This window comes from Oncorhynchus mykiss, chromosome 28, assembly GCF_057628025.1.
Source record: "Oncorhynchus mykiss isolate SJ-2025 chromosome 28, ASM5762802v1, whole genome shotgun sequence".
Classification (NCBI taxonomy): domain Eukaryota; kingdom Metazoa; phylum Chordata; class Actinopteri; order Salmoniformes; family Salmonidae; genus Oncorhynchus; species Oncorhynchus mykiss.
The window spans coordinates 35104505-35128142 of NC_143049.1; the positions used below are offsets into that span (position 1 = coordinate 35104505).

Consider the following 23638-nt stretch of genomic DNA (forward strand, 5'->3'; position numbering starts at 1 on the left):
GGAAGTGACGTTTTAAAAAAGGAAGACAGAAGGAAACACATCCACGAACAAAGCTCACATTATTTTATTTTGAATCCAAGTATACTGGCACTGAAAGCTCGAAATGCGAAAACACCATATCCTGATTGAAGAAGGTATGGTTGCAGTGGCCATCTCTTTGGCGTTGTCAACATTTCTAGGCTAGTTAGCTAGTGTATTGAATTAAAAACGTGAGGGATTGTAGCTAGCTAGGCAATCTATTAGACAGTTTAGCCACACGTTGTAAAAGATGTGCCACAAACAAAAACGTAGCTTGTTAGCTGAACGAAGTAATTGCATTTTCACATGGAAATAGCACTTGATTTTCTATGTAATATTGTAGCTCGTTTTCAAGGAATGACATTATATGAAGAAAAAAAATTATACTTTGCTAAAACGTTGGAAGCTATAGAATAACAAGGATACATGTCAGAGTTATCCAAATAACTGAATGTGTGCCTGTTGTAAGTCCCTCTCTGCCCCTCATATATGGTATCCAAATAAGTGAAATTGTGACTGCTGTAGGTCCCCTGTCATCTCTGTTACCAGCTAACTGAATTTGTGTCTGCTGTAGGTCTCCCTCTCCCCCTATCATCTCTGTTATCCAACTAACTGAATTTGTGTCTGCTGTAGGTCTCCCCCTATCATCTCTGCGTCTGTTGGTTCCTCCCCTGCGGCTGGTGTCTGCAGCTCTATGGCAAGTTGTTCAGCAGAGAGACGTAATGGACTACGGGTTGGTGGAGGAGTTTGTCACCACTGTGTTGGAGATAGTTCCTGATATGATGAGTTACAGGGAGAGAGTCCAACTCATCATGGGGCTGCGAGCACAGGTGAGAGATGGTGCTGATTGGTGGAGACGAGGGAGTGGCCAGAATTCCTCAACTCTCATCTCCTGAGGTGTATTCATTAGTGTGTACACCATAGTACCTTACCATATTCTATTGAGGCATATATTAAACACAAACCCTTACGGGCAACAGGTAGCCTGGCGGGTTAGGGGCTTTGGGCCAGTAACCAAATCAGCAAGGCAATTAACCCTAAGGGGGTGTGTCAGTGGGATACGCAAAAAAACACATTTCCATTTCACACTTGTACAGGTTACCCTCTTGTACAGTGGAACAGGTTTATATACACACGCCCTAATAATAATCATTATAATAATCATTGATGTGCTGCTTTTAGTGTGTATTTATTGGTGATGTGTTGGCTTGTGCAATGAAATTTCCCCTCTGTGGGATGAATAAAGTATCATCTTATTTTAGCAAAATGTTTTTTGCAACAAAAAAAACTTTCTTATTGGACACATTCTTATGGGTCCCTCCCTGTTTCAGCCCATTTGCTTCCTAGTGAATACACTCCCGATGTCAATATACTGTTTCTATTTTTGTTGGCCCACCCACCAGTCCAATTTGAATTGCATTCATAACAAATTGAACTTTTACTAATTCAGCTGGTTCTGGAGTTGTGTCGCTCTGATCACCTAGCCAACCCTGAGACCATCCAGCCACACCTGAACAGGATGAAGACCTGTATCATCACTCATAGGGACAAGGAGGTTAGTACTACCCAGTAACAGATCAAGAATTGTAACGCTGCTACTTAGTTTAATTTATTATGACTGAGCTATCCATACTTGCTGTAGATTTCTGATCCAGAGGTGGAAGCGTCACAATTAACTTTCCGGAAGCTGATTCAAACTCTGCTGGAAGACCCAATTGAGAAAGAACACTTCTTTCAGGTCAGTGTTGTAACTTAAAGCTGCTTATAACTAAGGGCCGATTTATTTTATGAGGCAGGTGCAAATAATTCTGTAAATCAGAAAGTACTGAATACCCTCTACTTGTTTCTTAGAATATTTTTCCAGAGGAATTTGGCCCCAAGTATAACTCAGCACTGCAGACTCTGGTGTGGGAGTTCCTCTCCAGGCTGGAGAAGCTGCTTCCAGCACCAACCCTTCAACAGGTACCATGCTAACATCTTATTACCTTCATCGGGGACCATGCTAACATCGTATTACATTCATCAGGGACCATGCTAACATCTTATTACCTTCATCAGGTACCATGCTAACATCTTATTACCTTCATCAGGTACCATGCTAACATCTTATTACCTTCATCAGGGACCATGCTAACATCTTATGACCTTCATCAGGGACCATGCTAACATCTTATGACCTTCATCAGGGACCATGCTAACATCTTATGACCTTCATCAGCATACTGTCATACATGTTGTTTAACAATTGCATATGTTATAATACAAAATGGATACATTGGTCTTTTTAAAAGCCATTCTCTCTCTTCCCATTAGACGGCATCTTGGTTCCTACCTGACCCCTCTGTCCTGGAGGAGTGTGTGCAGTGTGTATCCCACCCTCAGCATTTGAAGACCCTTCTCCAGCACCACAACAACACATGTGGACATGTAGACACCAATGGTAGGAGAAATAGACTTTGGACAGGAAATAATGTTAGCAGAAAGCCTTTAACATTTCCATGTTTGGTTTTAATATTGACTTTTCTTCTTCAACTGTCTCTAGCTCTGTCTTCCGGTGACAATCAGATCCTCGCTTCAATGTCTCTCTCTTCCTTAGTGATAGATGAAGCCTTCACTGACCAAGCTGACCCAGAGGTCCAATCAGAACCTGAGCAGGAATGTATGAGCCCTGTCTCATCTGACAATGAGCCAAAGATGGCCTCTTTGTTGGAACACATGGAGAGTGAACTGTTGCCTTTGAATAAAGAGGTGAAGCCTGCTTTTTTGGAGGTAGCGTGTAGACACAAGAAAACAACAGCGAAAAACAATACATCTTTTCACCACCTTCACACTGACAGTGGGCTGAAAATTCAAGGAAAAGCCCACAGCAGCCAACAAGAAGTGCAGGACATTTCTAGTTTATCTACTTCCTGTCGGCTCCGTCAGCCCAAAGTGCTGCTACACAGACTTGACATTACTGATATGCTTTTACCTGTGACGGAGGTCTCTTCAACACCGAGGAGAGAGAGGCTTCAGATTGACAAAGTAGGATCCCAAGGACAGAGAAGAGGACCGGTCATATCACAAAAGAGTGAGGAATATCAATGAAGAACCCTCTGATGGTCAACCTCAGTATTCTCTGGCCCCTGACCCATCCCTTACCACAGGACAGCCTAAAAGAAGCAAGCGTGTCAAAATATGCTCCTTGTGTGGAAAGACTTTCAGCGAAGCAAAGGATTTGACGGCACACATGAGATGTCACAATGAGCAGAGCCCTTCCAAGTGCACCCAGTGTGGACAAGACTTTGAACACCATGAGGACTTACAGAAACATCAGCAGAATGTGTGTGAGGCGGCAGCTCAACCAGAAGAGGACATGTCTACGGCATCTTTTAAGGAGGATAACATGTCTATGACATCTGTAGAGGATGATTGGACAGAGATATCCCACCCCCATGACACTTTACCTCAGAACAAAAGAGGTCCCTATGTTCATCACACTCCAAAAGCCTTCCAGCCTTCCAAAGCCAGACAAATATGCCATGTGTGTCACAAGACTCTTTGTAATGTATTTATGCTGAGAAGGCACCTGAAATCCGTTCATGGTCTGCTCCCCTACAAGTGCTACAACTGTGAGGCAAGTTTTGGGAATAATCCTAGTTTGAAGAAACACGTAAAAGAGTGCTTGAAGACGAAGAAACGCCACCCTTGCTCTCTGTGCGGTGTGACCTTTGAGCCAAATGAGTGTTCGGAGGGGAACCAACAGCAGTTTGTAGAAAATGGTACAGCGATACCCCAGAATGCAACAGCCTTCAGTGCTCTGCCCTTCAGTGCTCTGATACAGTCCTCCAGTAATTACAGAACATGTCTTCTGTGTAATGAAACTTTCGATACTGCAGCGAACTTGAGAATACACCTAAAATGTCAACATGATGTACATCCTTACCCATGCATCAATTGTGGGGAAAGTTTCCCTAGCATATCGGATCTGCGGATACACAAGTGTTCAGGTCAAAACATTCCAGACTCCAGAAAGTGTCCGGGGTGCAGGAATAGGACATCTCAATCCACACCGCAGCAGTTAAAGACAAGTCAGGAAGTAAACCTTAGACACCAGACAGACAGGCCACTAGTTGCAGCAGAAAACGAGATGGCGATCCCGCAGTCCTGCAACACAGATGTTGACTACTCAAATGACTTGCAGCAATGCAAGCCAAAGGAGTGTGAGATTAACTTTCAGAGAGGACAGCAAGACTGGAGTGAGGCAGTTGATCCAAACCATCATCCAGAGGAGGTTGATCCAGCACACAGAAGCAGTTGTCTGGTTCCAAGGGAGGATGGGACAGAGATTCCCCACAGCCATCGCACGTCACCCGAGAACCCAACAACTTCCAAAGCGCCTCCCACTGGCGTGATTTTAAATTCTAGAACATGTCTGGTGTGCTATAAGACATTCTTTAACAGAGCAAGCTTGCTTCAACATCGGAGACGTCACTCACAGGGTCAGGGACCCCACACATGCACCATATGTTCAAGAAGCTTTGGTCGAGCTTTCGATTTGACACGACATCAGGCCAGGAAAACAGGTTGTGGCTCAATGCACCGTAATCTCGTTGTACATGAGAATGCTACTACCGAAGTTAAACCGGTCTTCTCTTGCCCCCATTGTCAGGAATGGTTCACGAGTGAAAATAAACTGGAGACACACATGTTATGTCACACAGGGGAAGGGTTCACATGTAGGTTTTGCGGCAAGATGTTTGCTAAACAATATAAATTATACATCCATGTTCGTTCGCATATTGACAGACCTCATCTATGTGATGCATGTGGTAAGGATTTCAGAACTAAGTATGCATTGAAAGTACACACGCGTGTACACACAGGAGAACGACCGTTCTCTTGCCCAGATTGTGGCAAAAGATGTTCTTCGAAGGGTAATCTGAAGGCCCATCAACAGAGTCATACAGGAGAACGTCCATTTGCGTGCCCTCTCTGTAAAGTACGCTGTCGCATTAAGTCGCAACTAAAAGTACACATTTTAACTCACACAGGGGAGAGGCCTCATAAGTGTTTGGCTTGTGGGAAGACTTTTCAACTGAAACTTTTGTTGAGAAAACATCAGTCAGCTTCATGTTCTTAGTTGTCTTTGACTCCCTTTTTGTGTTCGATTTTTTTTTTTTTTAATTTGTCAAGATTCTCCACATTACTAGCTTGTAACTAGGTGACTAGCTCGTAACTAGGTGACTAGCTCGTAACTAGGTGACTAGCTCGTAACTAGGTGACTAGCTCGTAACTAGGTGTAGGTTCTAATCCAGACTGTAGCCTTCACCTTTTGAATGTACATGTTTAAAGAACATGTCAAATATGCAGGATTTTATTTTCACTAAGAATTGATTAACACAGCAGCCCATTTGTGAAAATCCTTTATGTGGCAAATATGTTGAAAATAAAAGGTGCAATTATTACGAGTGGCGGTTGTTTACCCCCTTCTTTTCTCCAAGTGTTTCAGCTGTTCTTATTCAAAGAGCACCATGGTATAGCTATAAAGTTTTTACCCCATATGAGCATCCAATATATAGTTTTCTTTAAGTTCAGGATGTTTTTGTTCACTTACACCCCAAGAAAAATAATCCATGCAGTGTTCATGATTTTATAATGCCCTTCTGAATGTTTCTCAAGAGTATAGATTAAAATAAAAATGCTAAATGTAATCATTGCAGAACATATTACGGTACCTTGAGAATAAAATTATAAAAGCAACTGAGATTGAGATGAATAAAACCGCATTTGAGCAGAACTCAGTGTTCCTGTCTTTTTTATTTATTTAACCAACGATATCTGTTAATTACAATGAATATCCTGGAGGAAGGATCCTTTTTTTTTTACAATTAAAATAAACTTAACCTCGATATTCCCAGAAAGAAGTCTGTTCCAGACTATTGTTTACTTTGCTCCAGTTTAGCATTAGCAATAGTTGAGTACAAAAATAGCATTGATCTAAGCAGCATAGCCTCCCTAAAATGCTTTAAGGACCAGTGGATTAAGGCAATGTTGTGTCTAGGCATACAGTAATGGCTGATTTTATATAAATCAATGATGTTAACAAGTATCCTACCAGTTACATCAACTAGGAGGATAGGCACTAATATCTCAAAGTAAGGCAGTTGGGTGAGGCTAGCAGCAACTATGCTTTCACAATTCTGGTTGAAGCACCGGAGTCACCCACCATTTCTAATTCACAGCCATAAACACACACAGATCTCATCTCTAAAAGTTTTGTATTTTATTTAAGACGATAATCCTTTCCAGAGTGGCCAGCTGAGATGAATGAGCTTCATGTCACTGTGGAGTCTCCTGACGCGATCCACGTCCTCAACTGAGAGGGAGAACCCAAAGACCTGAGGAGGAGACACTTATGAGTGACATCACTCTCGGAGAAAACAGTCCTCCCCAGATCTCAATGGTATTTTAAATTGAGGCACGGCCATTCATTGTCTGTTTAGTTACCTCTGAACTAAGCAGCCATTCACGTACATACACATCAACTAAAAGCAAGCCAAGATATAGGGGCAGCCAAATATACACACGAAATCAGATGAAAGGGTTTGTGAAACAAAAGGAGAAAAGCGAATACGTTGTATGCAAATATGATTCATGATAATCAGATCGGGGATACATTTTGTAGGGTGGAAGACTGCAAGCCAGGGAAAAAGACCAGAAAGGAAGAGTGGCTGAGAATGATTTAGTTACTAAATAAAGTTAGAATAGTAAAGAGCTGAAGCTCTGCTATCCATAGAGGCAAGGCATGCTTGTGAGAAGCAGTGATGGTGAACACATGCTGCACCTGTCACTCCACACATGTGGGATCCCAGCTCACGTGTCTCCCATCATGCAACTTGCCCAATGCCTCCATGTCTTTCCCCTCCAGTTGGAACCCAAAGACCTAGGAGTGGGAGGAGCCAGGACCAGCAGGGGGGGGAAAGGTGGAGGGCAAACATGGTGGTTTGATAGAGATGATACGTCCTTTTAGCTGGGGGCAGGACTCTGGACAGGATCCATTCTTGAGCTTGTGATGATCATTTGACATTTGTTGAGTCTTAAAGTAACAGTACACCCAAATGTCCCTTTTCAGCCTTCACAGACTCACGTTGGCATTGATTACCCTAAAACAATGGGGTTCTCTTAGAGCCTATTTCAACTAATTTGGACGATTTGGGTGAACTGTCTTTTTAATATTAGATTGAGCTAGATCTACTTCAACACATGCTCAAACAGAACTCCACTAAAACATGCACACAACTCCCTTCTTCTGTCTTGTAAAAAAAAAATCCAACTCACTTGACAGTTTTCCAGGATCCTCTCGTTTTTGGTGGACTTGGGAATGGTGACAACTCCATTCTGAGAGGGAAGGGGGACAAAGCACACCGTTAAATAAAGATTTGCATTTTCAGTGTCTTAATGTAAGTGTATAACTATGACAGTGTAATAAGGAATATCTTTTTCGTAAGAATGAGTAACTGTATGGAACTTTGAAAAGTAATCAACACTCTCAAACATCCCCTTTACCAATCATATCCAGCCTGAGCAATGAAGCAAACAGAGCAGCTGCATCTGCTAACGTATGTTTCTGCAACCCCACTTTTTTTACTAGAAAAGTATCATGATCCATTGGGTAATTTGTCATTTTCAGTGATTATAAATATTTTTGAGCAATTTTTTTATTTTTTTATTTATTTTTTTATATATGTCCACGGGCGACACTGCACACTGCCCCCGCCCACCTGTAGAAGAGGAATGCATATGTGAGAATGCTGTTCGTCGACTACAGCTCGCCTTTCAATACCATAGTGCCCTCTAAACTCACGGCCCTGGGACTGAACTCCTCCCTATGCAACTGGGGTCCTGGACTTCGATAGGCCACCCAGGTGGTGAAGGTAGGCAACCATGGGGCACTCTGTTCAAAACATTGACATCAGCAAACCGCTCGCCCACACAACGCTATAGATGTGGTCTGCGGTTGTGAGGCCGGTTGGATGTACTACAATTTTTTTTTTTTTTTTTAAACAGGCGGCTTATGGTATATAAATGAACACTCAATTCTCAGGCAACAGCGCAATCAAATGTATTTATAAATCCCTTCTTACATCAGCTGATGTCACAAAGTGCTGTACAGAAACCCAGCCTAAAACTCCAAACAGAAAGCAATGCAGGTGTAGAAGCACGGTGGCTAGGAAAAACTCCCTAGAAAGGCCAGAACCTAGGAAGAAACCAGGCTATGAGGGGTGACCAGTCCTCTTCTGGCTGTGCCTGGTGGACATTCCTGCAGTCAGCATGCAAATTGCACGCTGTGAGGTTCTGTGTTATATACTATAGCCCTTACCATATCATATGTGATGGAATATTATTTGCTGTTGGCTTGTGTGGGTATATGTGTTATGCAACATAGCTGACTTGAGACACTTAACAGTTTCAGGGCCATGGGCCTTTCTCATGATGGAAAAATACAGAATAACACGAAGACAGGAACTGTGCAATGAGTTGGGGGGGCACATTCAGAACGTAGTGTTGCGAGAACAAAAGGTATTTTGTTAGATAACTGTATATTCTACACAACTACAACGACTGACCGCTGGAGCGCCCGGGGGCTGGGACCAGCTCTGCGCCAACAATCAACGATAGGCTGGGTGAGTTTAAACCACGCCCAGTCTCTACACTGACAGGCCGGCTCGGAAGCAGGAACTACTTCTGTCAGAGTATATTATAATATCTTTGTCAGGAACAAGTCAGTTCTGTTTGCCCTGCGAGGTGTGACAGAGAAAATCTATACGAAAATTGCATTTACCACTTATTGCTTAGCTAATAAAAAATACATAGCATACAATCGGTGTCATACTTATCCTGATACCAGATTCGAATTGACGCAACCCTAACAACGCTCCCTCTTAAAACTTGAGACATCTGTGGCATTGTGTTGTATGACAACTTCACATTTTAGTGGCCTTATTGTCCCCAGCACAAGGTGTACCTGTGTAATGATCATACTGTTTAATCAGCATATTGATATGCCACACGTGTCAGGTGGATGGATTATCTTGGCAAAGAGAAATAAGCTTTTTCTGCGTATGGAACATTTCTGGGATCTTTTATTTCAGCTTGTGAAACATGGGACCAACACGTTGAGTTTGTTTTTGTTCAGTGTAACTGATGGGATACACAAGCTACACATTCCTTGCCAAATGAGGACTCCAAATGGACTGGTTGATTGAAGTTGGGAAATATGTGTTCCAAAAAACAAGCTGCAATTTTGCATTGCTTAAAAGTTTCCGCTTAGGCTACTTTGCAAACTGCTAGTGCCATATAGATTTGGTTATAACCCCCCCCCCCCCTTAAACATAGAGGTTCCAAACTGAAAATATGCAAAAACAGTTTGCTAAAGACATACATATTTTCATCAGAATCATTAAGCCTGGGCCTACTCACCAAGCAGATGTTGTGGCCGTAATTCATCACCATGCAGTATTCAAATGTGGAATTGTCCATTTAGAAAGAACAGGCAGGAAACTAAATCAAACATCTGTATATTGAAAAGAAGACTGATTGTGGTTTATAACCAAAATCATTTTTGTTTTATTTCAACTCGCCAAAATGGGCCCCCCCCTGTATTCTCTTTGAGAATAACTGTTTTAGACCTGAGATGCTACTTCACACGGGCAACTTTTTATATATTGGGAAAATATTCTGTTCCATTTTATTCTGTTATATTACATCATGATTTTTTTTTACTATAAAATAGGTATGTCTTGACTGTGATAAGGGATAAGAGCGTCTTGTCTTAAATAAACAAAACTATACCATAACACAGCCATAGGTTTCTACAAGGAACACCGCTGAGGATACTGCCTTGATTGAGATTCTGTTCCACCATATAATGTAACCAGTTGATATTACGCTTTCAATAAATCAATATTAAATTACTTTTATTTTTTATTTTATTGACAATATTTATGGACAATTTAGCAATTAGGATTTTGTTATATCGTTGTCCCCCGGTGTCTAGCTAGCTAAAATTGGCCCTTTCCTAAATTAGCCATTGATGGAGATCGGAATTTGGCCTTGTGGTTTTACTTAATTCTCAGTGTTGGCCAAAGACGAGCACACTTGATTCAACTTGTCAACTAATCATCAAGCCCTCAATGAGTTGAATGAGGTATGTTTGTCAAGGGCTATAACAAAACTGTGTACTGTTGGGGGGTACTGGAGGACCAGGGTTGGGCTGTTATGGCTACTGGAGGACCAGGGTTGGGCTGTTGGGGCTACTGGAGGACCAGGGTTGGGCTGTTGGGGCTACTGGAGGACCAGGGTTGGGCTGTTGGGGATACTGGAGGACCAGGGATGGGCTGTTGGGGCTACTGGAGGACCAGGGATGGGCTGTTGGGGCTACTGGAGGACCAGGGTTGGGCTGTTGGGGCTACTGGAGGACCAGGGTTGGGCTGTTGGGGCTACTGGAGAACCAGGGTTGGGCTGTTGGGGCTACTGGAGGACCAGGGATGGGCTGTTGGGGCTACTGGAGGACCAGGGTTGGGTTGTTGGGGCTACTGGAGGACCAGGGTTGGGCTGTTGGGGCTACTGGAGGACCAGGGTTTGTGAAACACTGCGTCAAGGTCATGTAACTGTCTGTTACATGCAATGCGCGTCGTGGACTTCACTAGACAGAGGTTTCTATCAGGATTTGTGATAAAACAAAAGGTGTGGTTGAATTTATTCTGCCACTGTCTTATTGTCTTGGCCTTGAGGCCTATATATCACGGTCGCAAGGCATATGAACGAACAGGTAATAGAGCAAATGACGCAATTATCAAAACACACAGGTTGTAATATGGCTTTTTTTATGGCTTGGCTTCCCCAGTGATTTTATCCACGCACTGACACTGAATTCCCCTGATATCATATTGGTATTGTGTGTAGATCAGTGACACCAAATCTTAATGTAATACATGTTGAATTCAGGCTGTAACCCACTGTAGGTAGGCATCAGGAGAGATGAGGGTACCTGTACGCTCCACCGGATGCAGATCTGAGAGGGCGTGCGGGCGTACTTGTGTGCCAGCTGGAGGATGGTGGGGTGGCTGAGAGCTTGACCCTTGGCCAGGGGGCAATAGCCCTCGAACACGATGCCCTCCTGGCGACAGTACTCCACCAGCTCCTCTGGCTGCTGGAACGGGTGGTACTCCACCTGAGAGGTGGGAAAGGGACATCACTCGGTCTGTCCTTTCCTGTCGCTTATAACTGGTGGGCCAATGTAGGTAACAGGTCATGTCCCACAGACACACTGGCCGCATTTCCATTCCAAATATCAATCGCCTACCCTCTGCCCTCATTCAGTCTCCGTCACGGATCTAAGATAACTAGGTGGTCACTGGACAGGAAGCTACAACTCGTTTTATCCATGTTGCAATCACCCATCCAGTCCCTTCAGATCCTTCAGGGAGTGAACTAGGCCAGGAAAGACTGTGGAATGAAACGCAGCCCAATGCATCACTCACCTGGTTGACGTGAGGCACCACACTACAGTCCTCCTTCAGCTCCTTCAGATGGGAGACGAGGAAATTACTCACGCCGATGGCACGACACACGCCTGCCCCGCGTTCACCGAGACAGAAACAGAGGGCTCTAGATAAGAGACCTATGCAGAATCATATAGTCTTATAGCACGGTGTGTGACTATAAGAAATACTTTTCTGTGTCACCTTCATTATACAGCTCCTCCAAGGCCCTCCAAGTCTCCACCCTGACCTCCCTATTGGACCTTCCTGGGACCATGGCATCTGGCCAGTGCATCAGGTACAAATCTGAGAAAGGGAGAAGGGTGGGGGTGGGGGTGGGGGGGGGGGTGAGAGAGGTTGTGAGAGGGGAGAGTGGGAAAGGGAGAGAGACAGAGGGAGTGAACAGGGAGGGAAAGGGAAAAAAGAGGATTGATACAATTAGAGGGAGAGCAAGGAGTCAGTAGACATTCCACCACACCAAGGAGACATAGACATTCCACCACACCAAGGAGAGGTTGACATTCCACCACACCAAGGAGACGTAGACATTCCACCACACCAAGGAGACGGTAGACATTCCACCACACCAAGGAGACGGTAGACATTCCACCACACCAAGGAGACGTAGACATTCCACCACACCAAGGAGACGGTAGACATTCCACCACACCAAGGAGACGGTAGACATTCCACCACACCAAGGAGTCGGTAGACATTCCACCACACCAAGGAGACGGTAGACATTCCACCACACCAAGGAGTCGGTAGACATTCCACCAAACCAAGGAGACGGTAGACATTCCACCACACCAAGGAGACGATAGACATTCCACCACACCAAGGAGACGGTAGACATTCCACCACACCAAGGAGACGGTAGACATTCCACCACACCAAGGAGACGTAGACATTCCACCACACCAAGGTGACGGTAGACATTCCACCACACCAAGGAGACGGTAGACATTCCACCACACCAAGGAGACGTAAACATTCCACCACACCAAGGAGTCGGTAGACATTCCACCACACCAAGGAGACATAGACATTACACCATACCAAGGAGACGGTAGACATTCCACCACACCAAGGAGACGGTAGATATTCCACCACACCAAGGAGACGTAGACATTCCACCACACCAAGGAGACGGTAGACATTCCACCACACCAAGGAGTCGGTAGACATTCCACCACACCAAGGAGACGTAGACATTACACCACACCAAGGAGACGTAGACATTCCACCACACCAAGGAGACGGTAGATATTCCACCACACCAAGGAGACGTAGACATTCCACCACACCAAGGAGACGTAGACATTCCACCACACCAAGGAGACGGTAGATATTCCACCACACCAAGGAGACGGTAGACATTCCACCACACCAAGGAGTCGGTAGACATTCCACCAAACCAAGGAGACAGTAGACATTCCACCACACCAAGGAGATGGTAGACATTCCACCACACCAAGGAGACGTAGACATTCCACCACACCAAGGAGACGTAGACATTCCACCACACCAAGGAGACGTAGACATTCCACCACACCAAGGTGACGGTAGACATTCCACCACACCAAGGAGACGGTAGACATTCCACCACACCAAGGAGACGTAGACATTACACCACACCAAGGAGACGGTAGACATTCCACCACACCAAGGAGACGGTAGATATTCCACCACACCAAGGAGACGTAGACATTCCACCACACCAAGGAGACGTAGACATTCCACCACACCAAGGAGACGGTAGATATTCCACCACACCAAGGAGACAGTAGACATTCCACCACACCAAGGAGACAGTAGACATTCCACCACACCAAGGAGACGTAGACATTCCACCACACCAAGGTGACGTAGACATTCCACCACACCAAGGAGACGGTAGACATTCCACCACACCAAGGAGACGGTAGATATTCCACCACACCAAGGAGACGTAGACATTCCACCACACCAAGGTGACGGTAGACATTCCACCACACCAAGGAGACGGTAGATATTCCACCACACCAAGGAGACGTAGACATTCCACCACACCAAGGAGACGTAGACATTCCACCACACCAAGGAGACGGTAGACATTCCACCACACCAAGGAGACGTAGACATTCCACCACACCAAGGAGACGGTAGATATTCCACCACACCAAGGAGACGGTAGACATTCCACCACACCAAGGAGTCGGTAGACATTCCACCAAACCAAGGAGATGGGAAACATTCCACCACACCAAGGAGACGGTAGACATTCCACCACACCAAGGAGACGGTAGACATTCCACCACACCAAGGAGACGTAGACATTCCACCACACCAAGGAGACGTAGACATTCCACCACACCAAGGAGACGGTAGACATTCCACCACACCAAGGAAACGTAAACATTCCACCACACCAAGGAGTCGGTAGACATTCCACCACACCAAGGAGACGGTAGACATTACACCATACCAAGGAGAGGTTGACATTCCACCACACCAAGGAGACGGTAGATATTCCACCACACCAAGGAGACGGTAGACATTCCACCACACCAAGGAGTCGGTAGACATTCCACCACACCAAGGAGACGTAGACATTCCACCACACCAAGGAGACGGTAGACATTCCACCACACCAAGGAGACGGTAGATATTCCACCACACCAAGGAGACGTAGACATTCCACCACACCAAGGAGACGTAGACATTCCACCACACCAAGGAGACGGTAGATATTCCACCACACCAAGGAGACGGTAGACATTCCACCACACCAAGGAGACGTAGACATTCCACCACACCAAGGAGACGTAGACATTCCACCACACCAAGGAGACGGTAGACATTCCACCACACCAAGGAGACGGTAGATATTCCACCACACCAAGGAGACGTAGACATTCCACCACACCAAGGTGACGGTAGACATTCCACCACACCAAGGAGACGGTAGATATTCCACCACACCAAGGAGACGTAGACATTCCACCACACCAAGGAGACGTAGACATTCCACCACACCAAGGAGACGGTAGATATTCCACCACACCAAGGAGACGGTAGACATTCCACCACACCAAGGAGACGGTAGACATTCCACCACACCAAGGAGACGGTAGACATTCCACCAAGGTGGGTGAGAGTAAAAAGAGAGGAAAGCATTTGTTTTTTTTATTACCTATAGTGGAAGAGCTTTGGTATGAGTAGGGGGAGATCATCTTGTTGTGGACGTTGTCTCTTGCAAATGAGAACCGGTTTTCAATTGACCAGGTTCAATAAAGTCTGAATAGGTTTCCCTTATCTATTATTTCAAAAAGGACTGAATACTTTTTATCTATCAGATAAGTAAAAAGTACTCGGACCATATTGTCGTGAGCCTTACCAAGGTATTCCACCCCTAGGCGGGAACACGAGTCGCGGCAGGCCTTTTTGGAAGCGGTATAGCCGTATTCTCCGGGCCACAGTTTGGTTGTAAGCCATAGGTCTTGCCGCGGTACTCCGCTCTCCTGCACGGCTATACTCAGCTGCTCCTCACAGCCGTAACGCTTCGCTGTGTCGATGTGCCGCACGCCACACTCGCGGAGTGCATACAACATGGCGTCATGTGAATACCCGCCGTGATGCGATGTTCCTTGGGAAGAAAAGAAAGATACATCACTTTCCCTGATTTAGAATTTCAGGTATGAATTTCAAACGTTCCCTGATTTAGAATTACTGGTATGAATTTCAAACTTCTTCCTTTCAATGGGGCCATCTCAATAGTCTGAGGTGTTTCACTCTCCTTAGAATCATCTTCTCCTTCATCTGCACTCCTATAACAACATAAAATGAAAGCAATTTGGAGGATTGGCCAACCAATCCACAGAGCAGAAAAATTACAGGGGAATCAGAGAGGATGCCTCTGTGGACTACTGATACTGTGTCTCTTCATTCACACTGATTACTGATCTACAAAACATTTTGGTTAACCACTATTGAGAAGCTACTGATACTGTGTCTCTTCATTCACACTGATTACTGGTCTACAAAACCTTTTGGTTAGCCACTATTGAGAAGCTACTGATACTGGTACTGTGTCTCTTCATTCACACTGATTACTGGTCTACAAAACATTTTGGTTAGCCACTATTGAGAAGCCCACTACCTTCACACTGGTCTGTGTTGTTTTCATATTCAGTTCAGTTCAAAAGTTCGAGGATGTGTTCTTGATGGAATTCATGCTAGAACAGTCAGTCCTCTATGTAGGCTAGTTTGACACAATGTTGCGATGTTTCAGCAGAAATTCATCCGAGTAATTCCATACGGTGTGTGTGTATATATATATATATATATATATATATACATACATTCATACATACACCATATATATATATAATCTATATCTATATCTATATATATATATATATATATATATATATATTATATATTATATATTATATATATATATATATATATATATATATATATATATATATATATATATATATATATATATATATAGATTAACTGACTCATCCTGAGCACAGTAGTAAACATTGTTGCAAAATACCTTTACATTTCTCTTTAAAAGGTTGCACGTTATGTAAAATAAAGGAAGCTTTTTACCCAGTCCCAGAATTGGAATTTGCAGGCCATTGGAAAGAGAAACTTTAGGACAAGTCGTTACAATAGAATTCATGTTTGTTCAACTGTGACTTGTAAAACCAACTAATGCGTTTTATTATATTCAATAGGACGTTTCCGGGGTGCCGCTAGTATCCAATTTTCCAAATACGTCGTAAAACTAAAAGCCTTGCGGCGAAAACCCTCGCCATAAAGCAGCACAGTTGTGCGTCATTGTAGTTTTCCTGACTTTCCCGAATTTGCCTACAAATACTTTCCTGCAAGTCTACGTTGCGTCTGCGTAAATCATCCGAACTCTGGGTAGAATAGGAAAAGAGGGAGAAAACAACTAAAGTAGATTCATTAATTGTTTTGGAATGTGCGTTATAAGGATACAACAATGAGGTAGGTAGCTTAGTGTTTTTCCTCACTGTTGTATTGTTAAGTGGCCTAGTCTATTGTAGGCCGAGGTTTGTAACCCATTTTCATTAGGCTACTTTAAAAGTCACTAACGCCGTTAAAGTACAGTTTAATAAAGTTTACTTTTTGATGATGCCATAGCCTAATAGGCCCAATCAAATTAATTTTGCATATGCATGCGCGCAACATGTTGTCGTCGATTATTATCATGGAGGGTGTTGTGATTGGAATGTCGTGGTTTACAATGTATGCGCTTGACAAATAGTCCATATTTTTAAAAAGCCTATTCTGTGAATTAGTTTCTAAGTGCCCATGCCTAGTCTGTAAAATATGGCTCCTCCAATCGACCCCTAGCTCCTGCACCCTAAACACTGAAGGTCTGTGATCTGTGTGGATTAGCAATATGGCGAAAATTCCCCCTGACCTATTACAGAGGGCAAGGTAGACCTATTTCCATATTGTTTATGTCTATCTAATCATCTCAGATCTCCACAAGTGCATAGAGAGTATGGGCTAGGGGTTGATTTGGGAATCAATATATATGTCCATTGTTGTCTTTCTCCTGAGTGCAGAGTCCTTCTCCGTGGCTGCAAAGGACTTCGGCGGTCCTATCTCGTTGCTCCCATACTACTCCTTCTCTTGGTCGGTGCTGCCTTGACTGCCCTCCTCCCTTCCATCGAGGACCGGGGCCATGTCGGGGCCATGGGAGCCCTTCGCCATAGAGCCACCGCCGGCAGCAATGCCAACGCCATTCCCGGGCGCCACATGGAAGAGGAGGACGCCACCGCATTTACCATAGTCATACAGACGTATAACCGCACCGACGTCCTGCTGAAACTGCTCAACCATTACCAGGCGGTGCCACACCTGCGGCGGGTCATCATCGTGTGGAACAACATTGGGGAGCGGACCCCCCAAGAGCTCTGGGACAACCTGGGGCCCCATCCCATCCCCGTGGTGTTCAAAGAGCAGAGCGTCAACCGCATGCGCAACCGCCTGCAGCCATTTGCTGAGATCGATACCGACGGTGAGGTGTGTGAGTGTGAGTGAGTTGAGTTGAGGTGAGGTGAGGTGAAGTGAGGTGAGGTGAGTCAGACAGAGATGGCATTAAGGTGGCTTTCCAAAGTGTCTACCTCACTTAGCCGTTCAACCGAAGATAGATACTGACTGAGGTGTTGAGTGTGAAAGAGAGACACACAGACCAGGGGAGGACCACTAATAATAATGACATCAAACACATTGAGGACGTGGTTTCCATGTGGTTGATACCATTCCATTGACGCCATTATTATGGCCGTCCTTTCCTTCAGCAGCCTCCACTGAGACAGACTGACAGACACTTTCCTCGTCTCCTTTCCTCGTCTCCTTTCCTCGTCTCCTTTCCTCGTCTCCTTTCCTCGTCTCCTTTTCTCGTCTACTTTCCTCGTCTACTTTCCTCGTCTCCTTTACTCAGCTACGTCGCAAAATTGGCCAGTCGAGTATACAGGCACAACAACGCTGTGTATTGGAAGTATTTCATCATTTAATGGTAATACGGTGTTCCAATTCTCTCCTCAGCTGTGTTGATGCTGGATGATGACACGTTGGTCAGCGTTCCAGATATCAGTTTTGCCTTCTCTGTGTGGAAGGTATGTACCTCCCAACAATACACATTGAAATCAAATCAAAATGTTATTAGTCACGTGCCGAATACAACCTTACAGTGAAATGCTTACTTACAAGCCCCTAACCAACAATGCATTTAAGAAAATATGAATAGAAATAAAAGTAACACGTAATTTAAAGAGAAACAGTAAAAACAATAGCGTAACTATATACAGGGGGGTACCGGTGCAGAGTCAATGTGCGGGGGCACCAATTAGTTGAGGTCATATGTACATGTAGAATTATTAAAGTGACTATGCATAGATAATAACAGAGAGTAGCAGCGGTGTAAAAGGGGGGGGTAAGGCTAATAGTCTGGGTGGCCATTTGACTAAATGTTCAGGAGTCTTATGGCTTGGGGGGTAGAAGCTTTTTAGAAGCCTCTTGGACCTAGACGTGGCACTCCGGTACCGCTTACCATGCGATAGCAGAGAGAACAGTCTATGACTAGGGTGGCTGGAGTCTTTGACATTTTTTTAGGCCTTCCTCTGACACCGCCTGGTATAGAGGTCCTGGATGGCAGGAAGCTTGGCCCCTGTGATGTACTGGGCTGTACGCACTACCCTCTGTAGTGCCTTGTGGTCGGAGGCCAAGCAGTTGCCATACCAGGCAGTGATGCAACCATGCTCTCGATCGTGCAGCTGTAGAACCTTTGGAGGATTTGAGGACTCATGCCAAATCTTTTTAGACTCCTGAGGGGAATAGGTTTTGTCGTGCCTTCTACATAATAGCTTATACTGTATTACTATTGGAATGTTCCTCAATGAATGTTGTCCCCTACTCTCATCCTCCAACAGCAATTCCCAGATCAGATAGTTGGATTTGTCCCCCGTAAACACGTTACCACGGTGACGGGGGTCTACAGCTACGGCAGCTTTGAGCTCCAGGACCCAGAGATGGGAGGAGGTGACAGGTACAGTGTCTTCAAAGTATTCACACCCCTTGACTTTTTCCACATGTTCTTGTGTTGCAGCCTGAATGTAAAATTTATTAAATTGAGATGTTGTGTCACTGGCCTACACACAATAGCCCATATTGTCAAAATGAAATTATGTTTTTTAGACATTTTTACTAATTAATTAACGAAAAGCTGAAATATTTTGCATCAATAAGTATTGAACCCCTTTGTTATGGCAAGCCTAAATAAGTTCAGGAGTAAAAATGTGACTCACTCTGTGTTCAATAATAGTGTTTAACATAATTTTTAATGACTACCTCATCTCTATACCCCACACATACAATTATCTGTAAGGTTCCTCAGTCGAGCAGTGAATTTCAAACACAGATTCAACCACAAAGACCCTGCCTTGCAAAGAATGGCACCTACCTATTGATATAAAAATCAGACATTGAATATCCCTTTTGAGCATGGTGAAGTTCTTAATTACACTTTGGATGGTGTACCACTACACCCAGTCACTACAAATATACAGGTGTCCTTCCTGACTCACTTTGGATGGTGTACCAATACACCCAGTCAGTACAAATATACAGGTGTCCTTCCTGACTCACTTTGGATGGTGTACCAATACACCCAGTCAGTACAAATATACAGGTGTCCTTCCTGACTCAGTTGCCGGAGAGGAAATAAACCACTCAGGGATTTCCCCATGAATTTTAAAACCGTTAGAGTTTAATAGTGTGGTAGGGGGAAACTGAGGAAGGATAAACATTGTAGTTACTCCACAATACTAACCTAAATGACTGAAGGAAACCTGTACAGAATACAAATATTCCAAAACATGCATCCTGTTTGCAATAAGGCACTAAAGTAAAACTGCAAAAAATGTGGAAAAGAAATTAACTTTTGTTGGGGCAAATCCACCACAACACATCACTGAGTACCACTCCATATTTGCAAGCATGGTGGTGGCTGCATCATGTTATGGGTATGCTTGTCATCGGCAAGGACTAGGGAGTTATTTTATGATAAAAAATAAACAGTATAGAGCAGTAGAAAACCTGGTTCAGTCTGCTTTCCACCAGACACTGGGAGACAAATTCCGCTTTTGGTAAGGACAATAACATAAAACACAAGGCCAAATATACACTGGAGTTGCTTACCAAGACTACATTGAATGTTCCTGAGTGGCCTACTGTAGTTAAAGTTTTGACTTACATCTACTTGAAAGTCTATGGCAAGACTTAAACGGTTGTCTAGCAATGATAAACAATCAATTTGAAAGAGCTTGAAGAATTTTGAAAAGAATAATGGGCAAATATTGTACAATTCAGGTGTGCAAAACTCTTAGACGTATCCAGAAATAAGCACCGTTGTTAGCACTGCCAAAGGTGATTCAGGGGTGTGAATACTTTTTTCAATAAATTAGCAAAAATGTCTAAACACATATATTTTCACTTTGTCATTATGGGGTATTGGGTGTAGATGGGTGAGAGAGAGAAAATCCATGTTGAATTCAGGCTGTAACACACAAAATCTGGGTCAAGGGGTGTGAATACTTTCTGAAGACACTATAACTGCATAACTATAACTATAGAAATTTGCCATATCTAGACACTGAAGGCCTAGATGTAGACGTTGTTGCTCTAAATCATGTTCATCTGTGTCTTGCGCCCTGATGCATTTTTTTTTAAACAATCTGAATGTGGGCCCTGCTTTCCAAACTGCTGCAGGTACTCCATGGTCCTGATCGGCGCCGCCTTCTTCCACCATCGCTACCTGCAGCTCTTCCAGGAGCAGCCGCCGGAAGTGCACGCCCTGGTGGATGACACGCAGAACTGCGACGACATCGCCGTGAACTTCGTCGTGGCAGCGGAGCTACAGCGAGGTTCTGGGACCATAAAAAGTAGACCCTCTGGCATCTTTGTGAAGCCCGTGGATATGCGCAATCTGGAGAGGGACGCCAGCAGCGGGTACCTAGGCATGTGGCACCGTCCCGAACACCTGCTCCAGCGCTCCTACTGCCTGAACCGGCTGGCACAGATCTACGGCGCAATGCCCCTGAGGTATTCTAACATGATGCTGTGCCAGTTTGGCTTCCCAAGCTATGCCAACCACAAGGGCAGGGGCTGACTGGCACAGGGAGGCACGGACTGGCATTGACAGGTGTGGAACACAGCAGGCATTCAGGTAGGTCAATGTACAGGTGTTGGGATGTGATAGGGCAAGGGGATGAGGATTTGATCAGTGTTTTGGGTGATGAAACAGAGTAGATTGCATGCCAAGGTTAATGGAATAGAATGGCGGGGTTAATACTGAAGTTAGTATTGTAAAGCTGAATTGAAGTACGCAGGATTGTGTAACAAAGCGTTAAGAGGAGTAACACTTACCGTAAAATGTGAGGATTTTGCTTGGGTAATGGTTTCGGTTTTTGGGATACCCTAAAGTAAGGTTCTCATTCTGTTGTCTTTTTGTAGGAGAGCGAAGGGATTCCTTATTATGACCTCATCGGGACTAGATCTCTGAGACGGTGACCTCCAGGACCAAACACTGACAACAAGGCAGATGGTCCAACAACCGGGGCCTAACTAAAGATGGACTCTTTACGTTAATCCTGTTCTTGACAATCTGACAGACAAGATATCAGTATTAAACCAGAGGACTTTTGCTGTTGCCAAAATCCTAGGATATTACGTGGCTGTAGATAGATAGACTTTAGTTAGTGCAATGGCTTTTACTGCCAGCTGATGTCAGCATTGCAATATGCACATTGTACTGTAACTGTTCAAAAGTTCAATTTTACTTTTGCCTTTGTGTCACTACTTGCACTCCCATGACAGACATAACTTGTCAGGTATTCAGATGTGGATTTGATAAATTATTAAATATGATGAGACACATACACAGGTGCTCATACAATCACAAGACAACTGAGAATATTCCTTTGATTCTGAGATGCATAGCATTGGAAGGGCAAGTGAACATTTTTTATTTTTTTTAATCTACTGGTTTAAACATTATTATGACGTCATGACTTGAATAATGGATGCTTTCTGCTCTTGCTCGGCTCAAACTTTGCAGTGTTAAACGGTACTTACTGGAATTATGTGAATGTTACGCTGCCTTTGTTCTGGTGAGAACTGGTGCTGTTTCTGGCGATCGCCTCCCTGACATGACTGTTTCAGGGTGAATATCTACAAGACTTGTAAGCAAGTATCCTCTCTCTTTTTTTTTTTTACAATTTCTGTTGCATTAAGAGCCTGAATGCATTGAAAAAAGGCTGTCCCTACAAACTGTTTGTCCTTCGATCAGATTTCATATTATCTCCCTTAAAATGGTTTGTCTGCCAAAAAAATCTACTAATGTGCATCTCAAACTAGAAAACAATGTTTCTTTTCTACATGACATGTAGACCACTGGAACATTTATTCTCTCATTGATTTGTTGTTTTGTTTGTGATTGTGGCTTTGTTTGCATATGCTGTTGGTAGAGCTTTGTTGCAAATCATTTGTTGCACAGCACACTAAGCCCAAACAATTAAAGGTTCTAATATGCATTTTGTATTTTTTTTAATGTTGTAAAATAAAAGGGTTTATGTCCGCATATGGACTATTATGTTAGACCACCGGCCGGTTGTCTATCTGAACATTCTCTGAGAGCTGGTCATGGGTGCACCTCAGCCTCGCTCAAGGTTCTAAACGACATCATAACCGCCATCGATAAGAGACATTACTGTGCAGCCGTATTCATCGACCTGGCCAAGGCTTTCGACTCTGTCAATCACAACATTCTTATTGGCAGACTCGACAGCCTTCGTTTCTCAAATGATTGCCTCGCCTGGTTTAACAACTACTTCTCTGATAAGAGTTCAGTGTGTCAAATCGGAGGGCCTGTTGTCCGGACCTCTGACAGTCTCTATGGGTGTGTCACAGGGTTCAATTCTCGGGCCGACTCTCTTTTCTGTATACATCAATGATGTTGCTCTTGCTGCTAGTGATTCTCTGATCCACCTCTACGCAGACGACACTGGCCCCTCCTTGGACACTGTGTTATAGCTAACCTCCAGACAAGCTTCAATGCCATACAACTCTCCTTCCATGGCCTCCAACTGCTCTTAAACGCAAGTAAAACTAAATGCATGCTATTCAATCGATCACTGCTCGCCCGTCCAGCATCACTACTATGGACGGCTCTGACTTAGAATACGTGGACAACTACAAATACCTGGGTGTCTGGTTAGACTGTAAACTCCTTCCAGACTCACATTAAGCATCTCCAATCTCCATCTCTCCAGCACCAGCTGTCAGAGCAGCTTACAGATCACTGCACCTGTACATAGCCCATCTGTAAACAGCCCATCTATCTACCTACCTTATCCCCATACTGGTATTTATTTATTTTGCTCCCTTGCACCCCAGTATCTCTACCTGCACATTCATCTTCTGCCGATCTACCATTCCAGTGTTTAATATCTATATTGTAATTACTTCGCCACCATGGCCTATTTATTTCCTTAACTTACCTCATTCTC

The 23638-nt window shown here is 44.1% G+C and overlaps 3 protein-coding genes across 10 annotated transcripts; 2 read left to right on the plus strand and 1 right to left on the minus strand.

Annotated features, from left to right (window-relative positions):
* Positions 1 to 5797, plus strand: LOC110509053 (uncharacterized). The gene is given in 8 exon segments (XM_021590001.3): positions 1 to 134; positions 652 to 848; positions 1469 to 1573; positions 1661 to 1756; positions 1870 to 1980; positions 2332 to 2458; positions 2561 to 3089; positions 3091 to 5797. Coding segments are annotated over 8 exon segments (3246 nt in total). The 5' UTR covers positions 1 to 103; the 3' UTR covers positions 5141 to 5797.
* A 1-nt stretch (position 5798) lies between these two features.
* On the minus strand, positions 5799 to 16386 carry zgc:110366 (aldo/keto reductase). Of its 8 annotated transcripts, none has more exons than XM_090225192.1 (9): positions 16146 to 16327; positions 14923 to 15352; positions 14719 to 14777; positions 11748 to 11849; positions 11544 to 11635; positions 11051 to 11233; positions 7339 to 7398; positions 6845 to 6943; positions 6262 to 6398 (listed from the first exon to the last, which is right to left on the minus strand). In XM_090225192.1, the coding sequence occupies exons 3-8, from the start codon at positions 14756 to 14758 to the stop codon at positions 6848 to 6850; spliced, it is 573 nt and encodes a 190-aa protein (XP_090081318.1). In that variant the 5' UTR covers positions 14759 to 14777; positions 14923 to 15352; positions 16146 to 16327; the 3' UTR covers positions 6262 to 6398; positions 6845 to 6847. The 8 variants fall into 8 exon arrangements, with proteins under 8 accessions (XP_090081315.1, XP_090081316.1, XP_090081318.1 ...); XM_090225191.1 differs by having other exon boundaries at positions 14923 to 15171; positions 16146 to 16325; XM_090225189.1 differs by lacking the exon at positions 6845 to 6943 and having other exon boundaries at positions 5799 to 6398; positions 14923 to 15171; positions 16146 to 16325.
* extl2 (exostosin like glycosyltransferase 2) lies at positions 16318 to 22663 on the plus strand. Its single transcript, XM_021590010.3, has 6 exons — positions 16318 to 16547; positions 17135 to 17589; positions 18120 to 18190; positions 19004 to 19119; positions 20841 to 21297; positions 21585 to 22663. Exons 1-5 carry the CDS (start codon positions 16543 to 16545, stop codon positions 21238 to 21240), a joined length of 1047 nt encoding a protein of 348 aa, XP_021445685.1. The 5' UTR covers positions 16318 to 16542; the 3' UTR covers positions 21241 to 21297; positions 21585 to 22663.
* Positions 22664 to 23638: the final 975 nt, after the last annotated feature.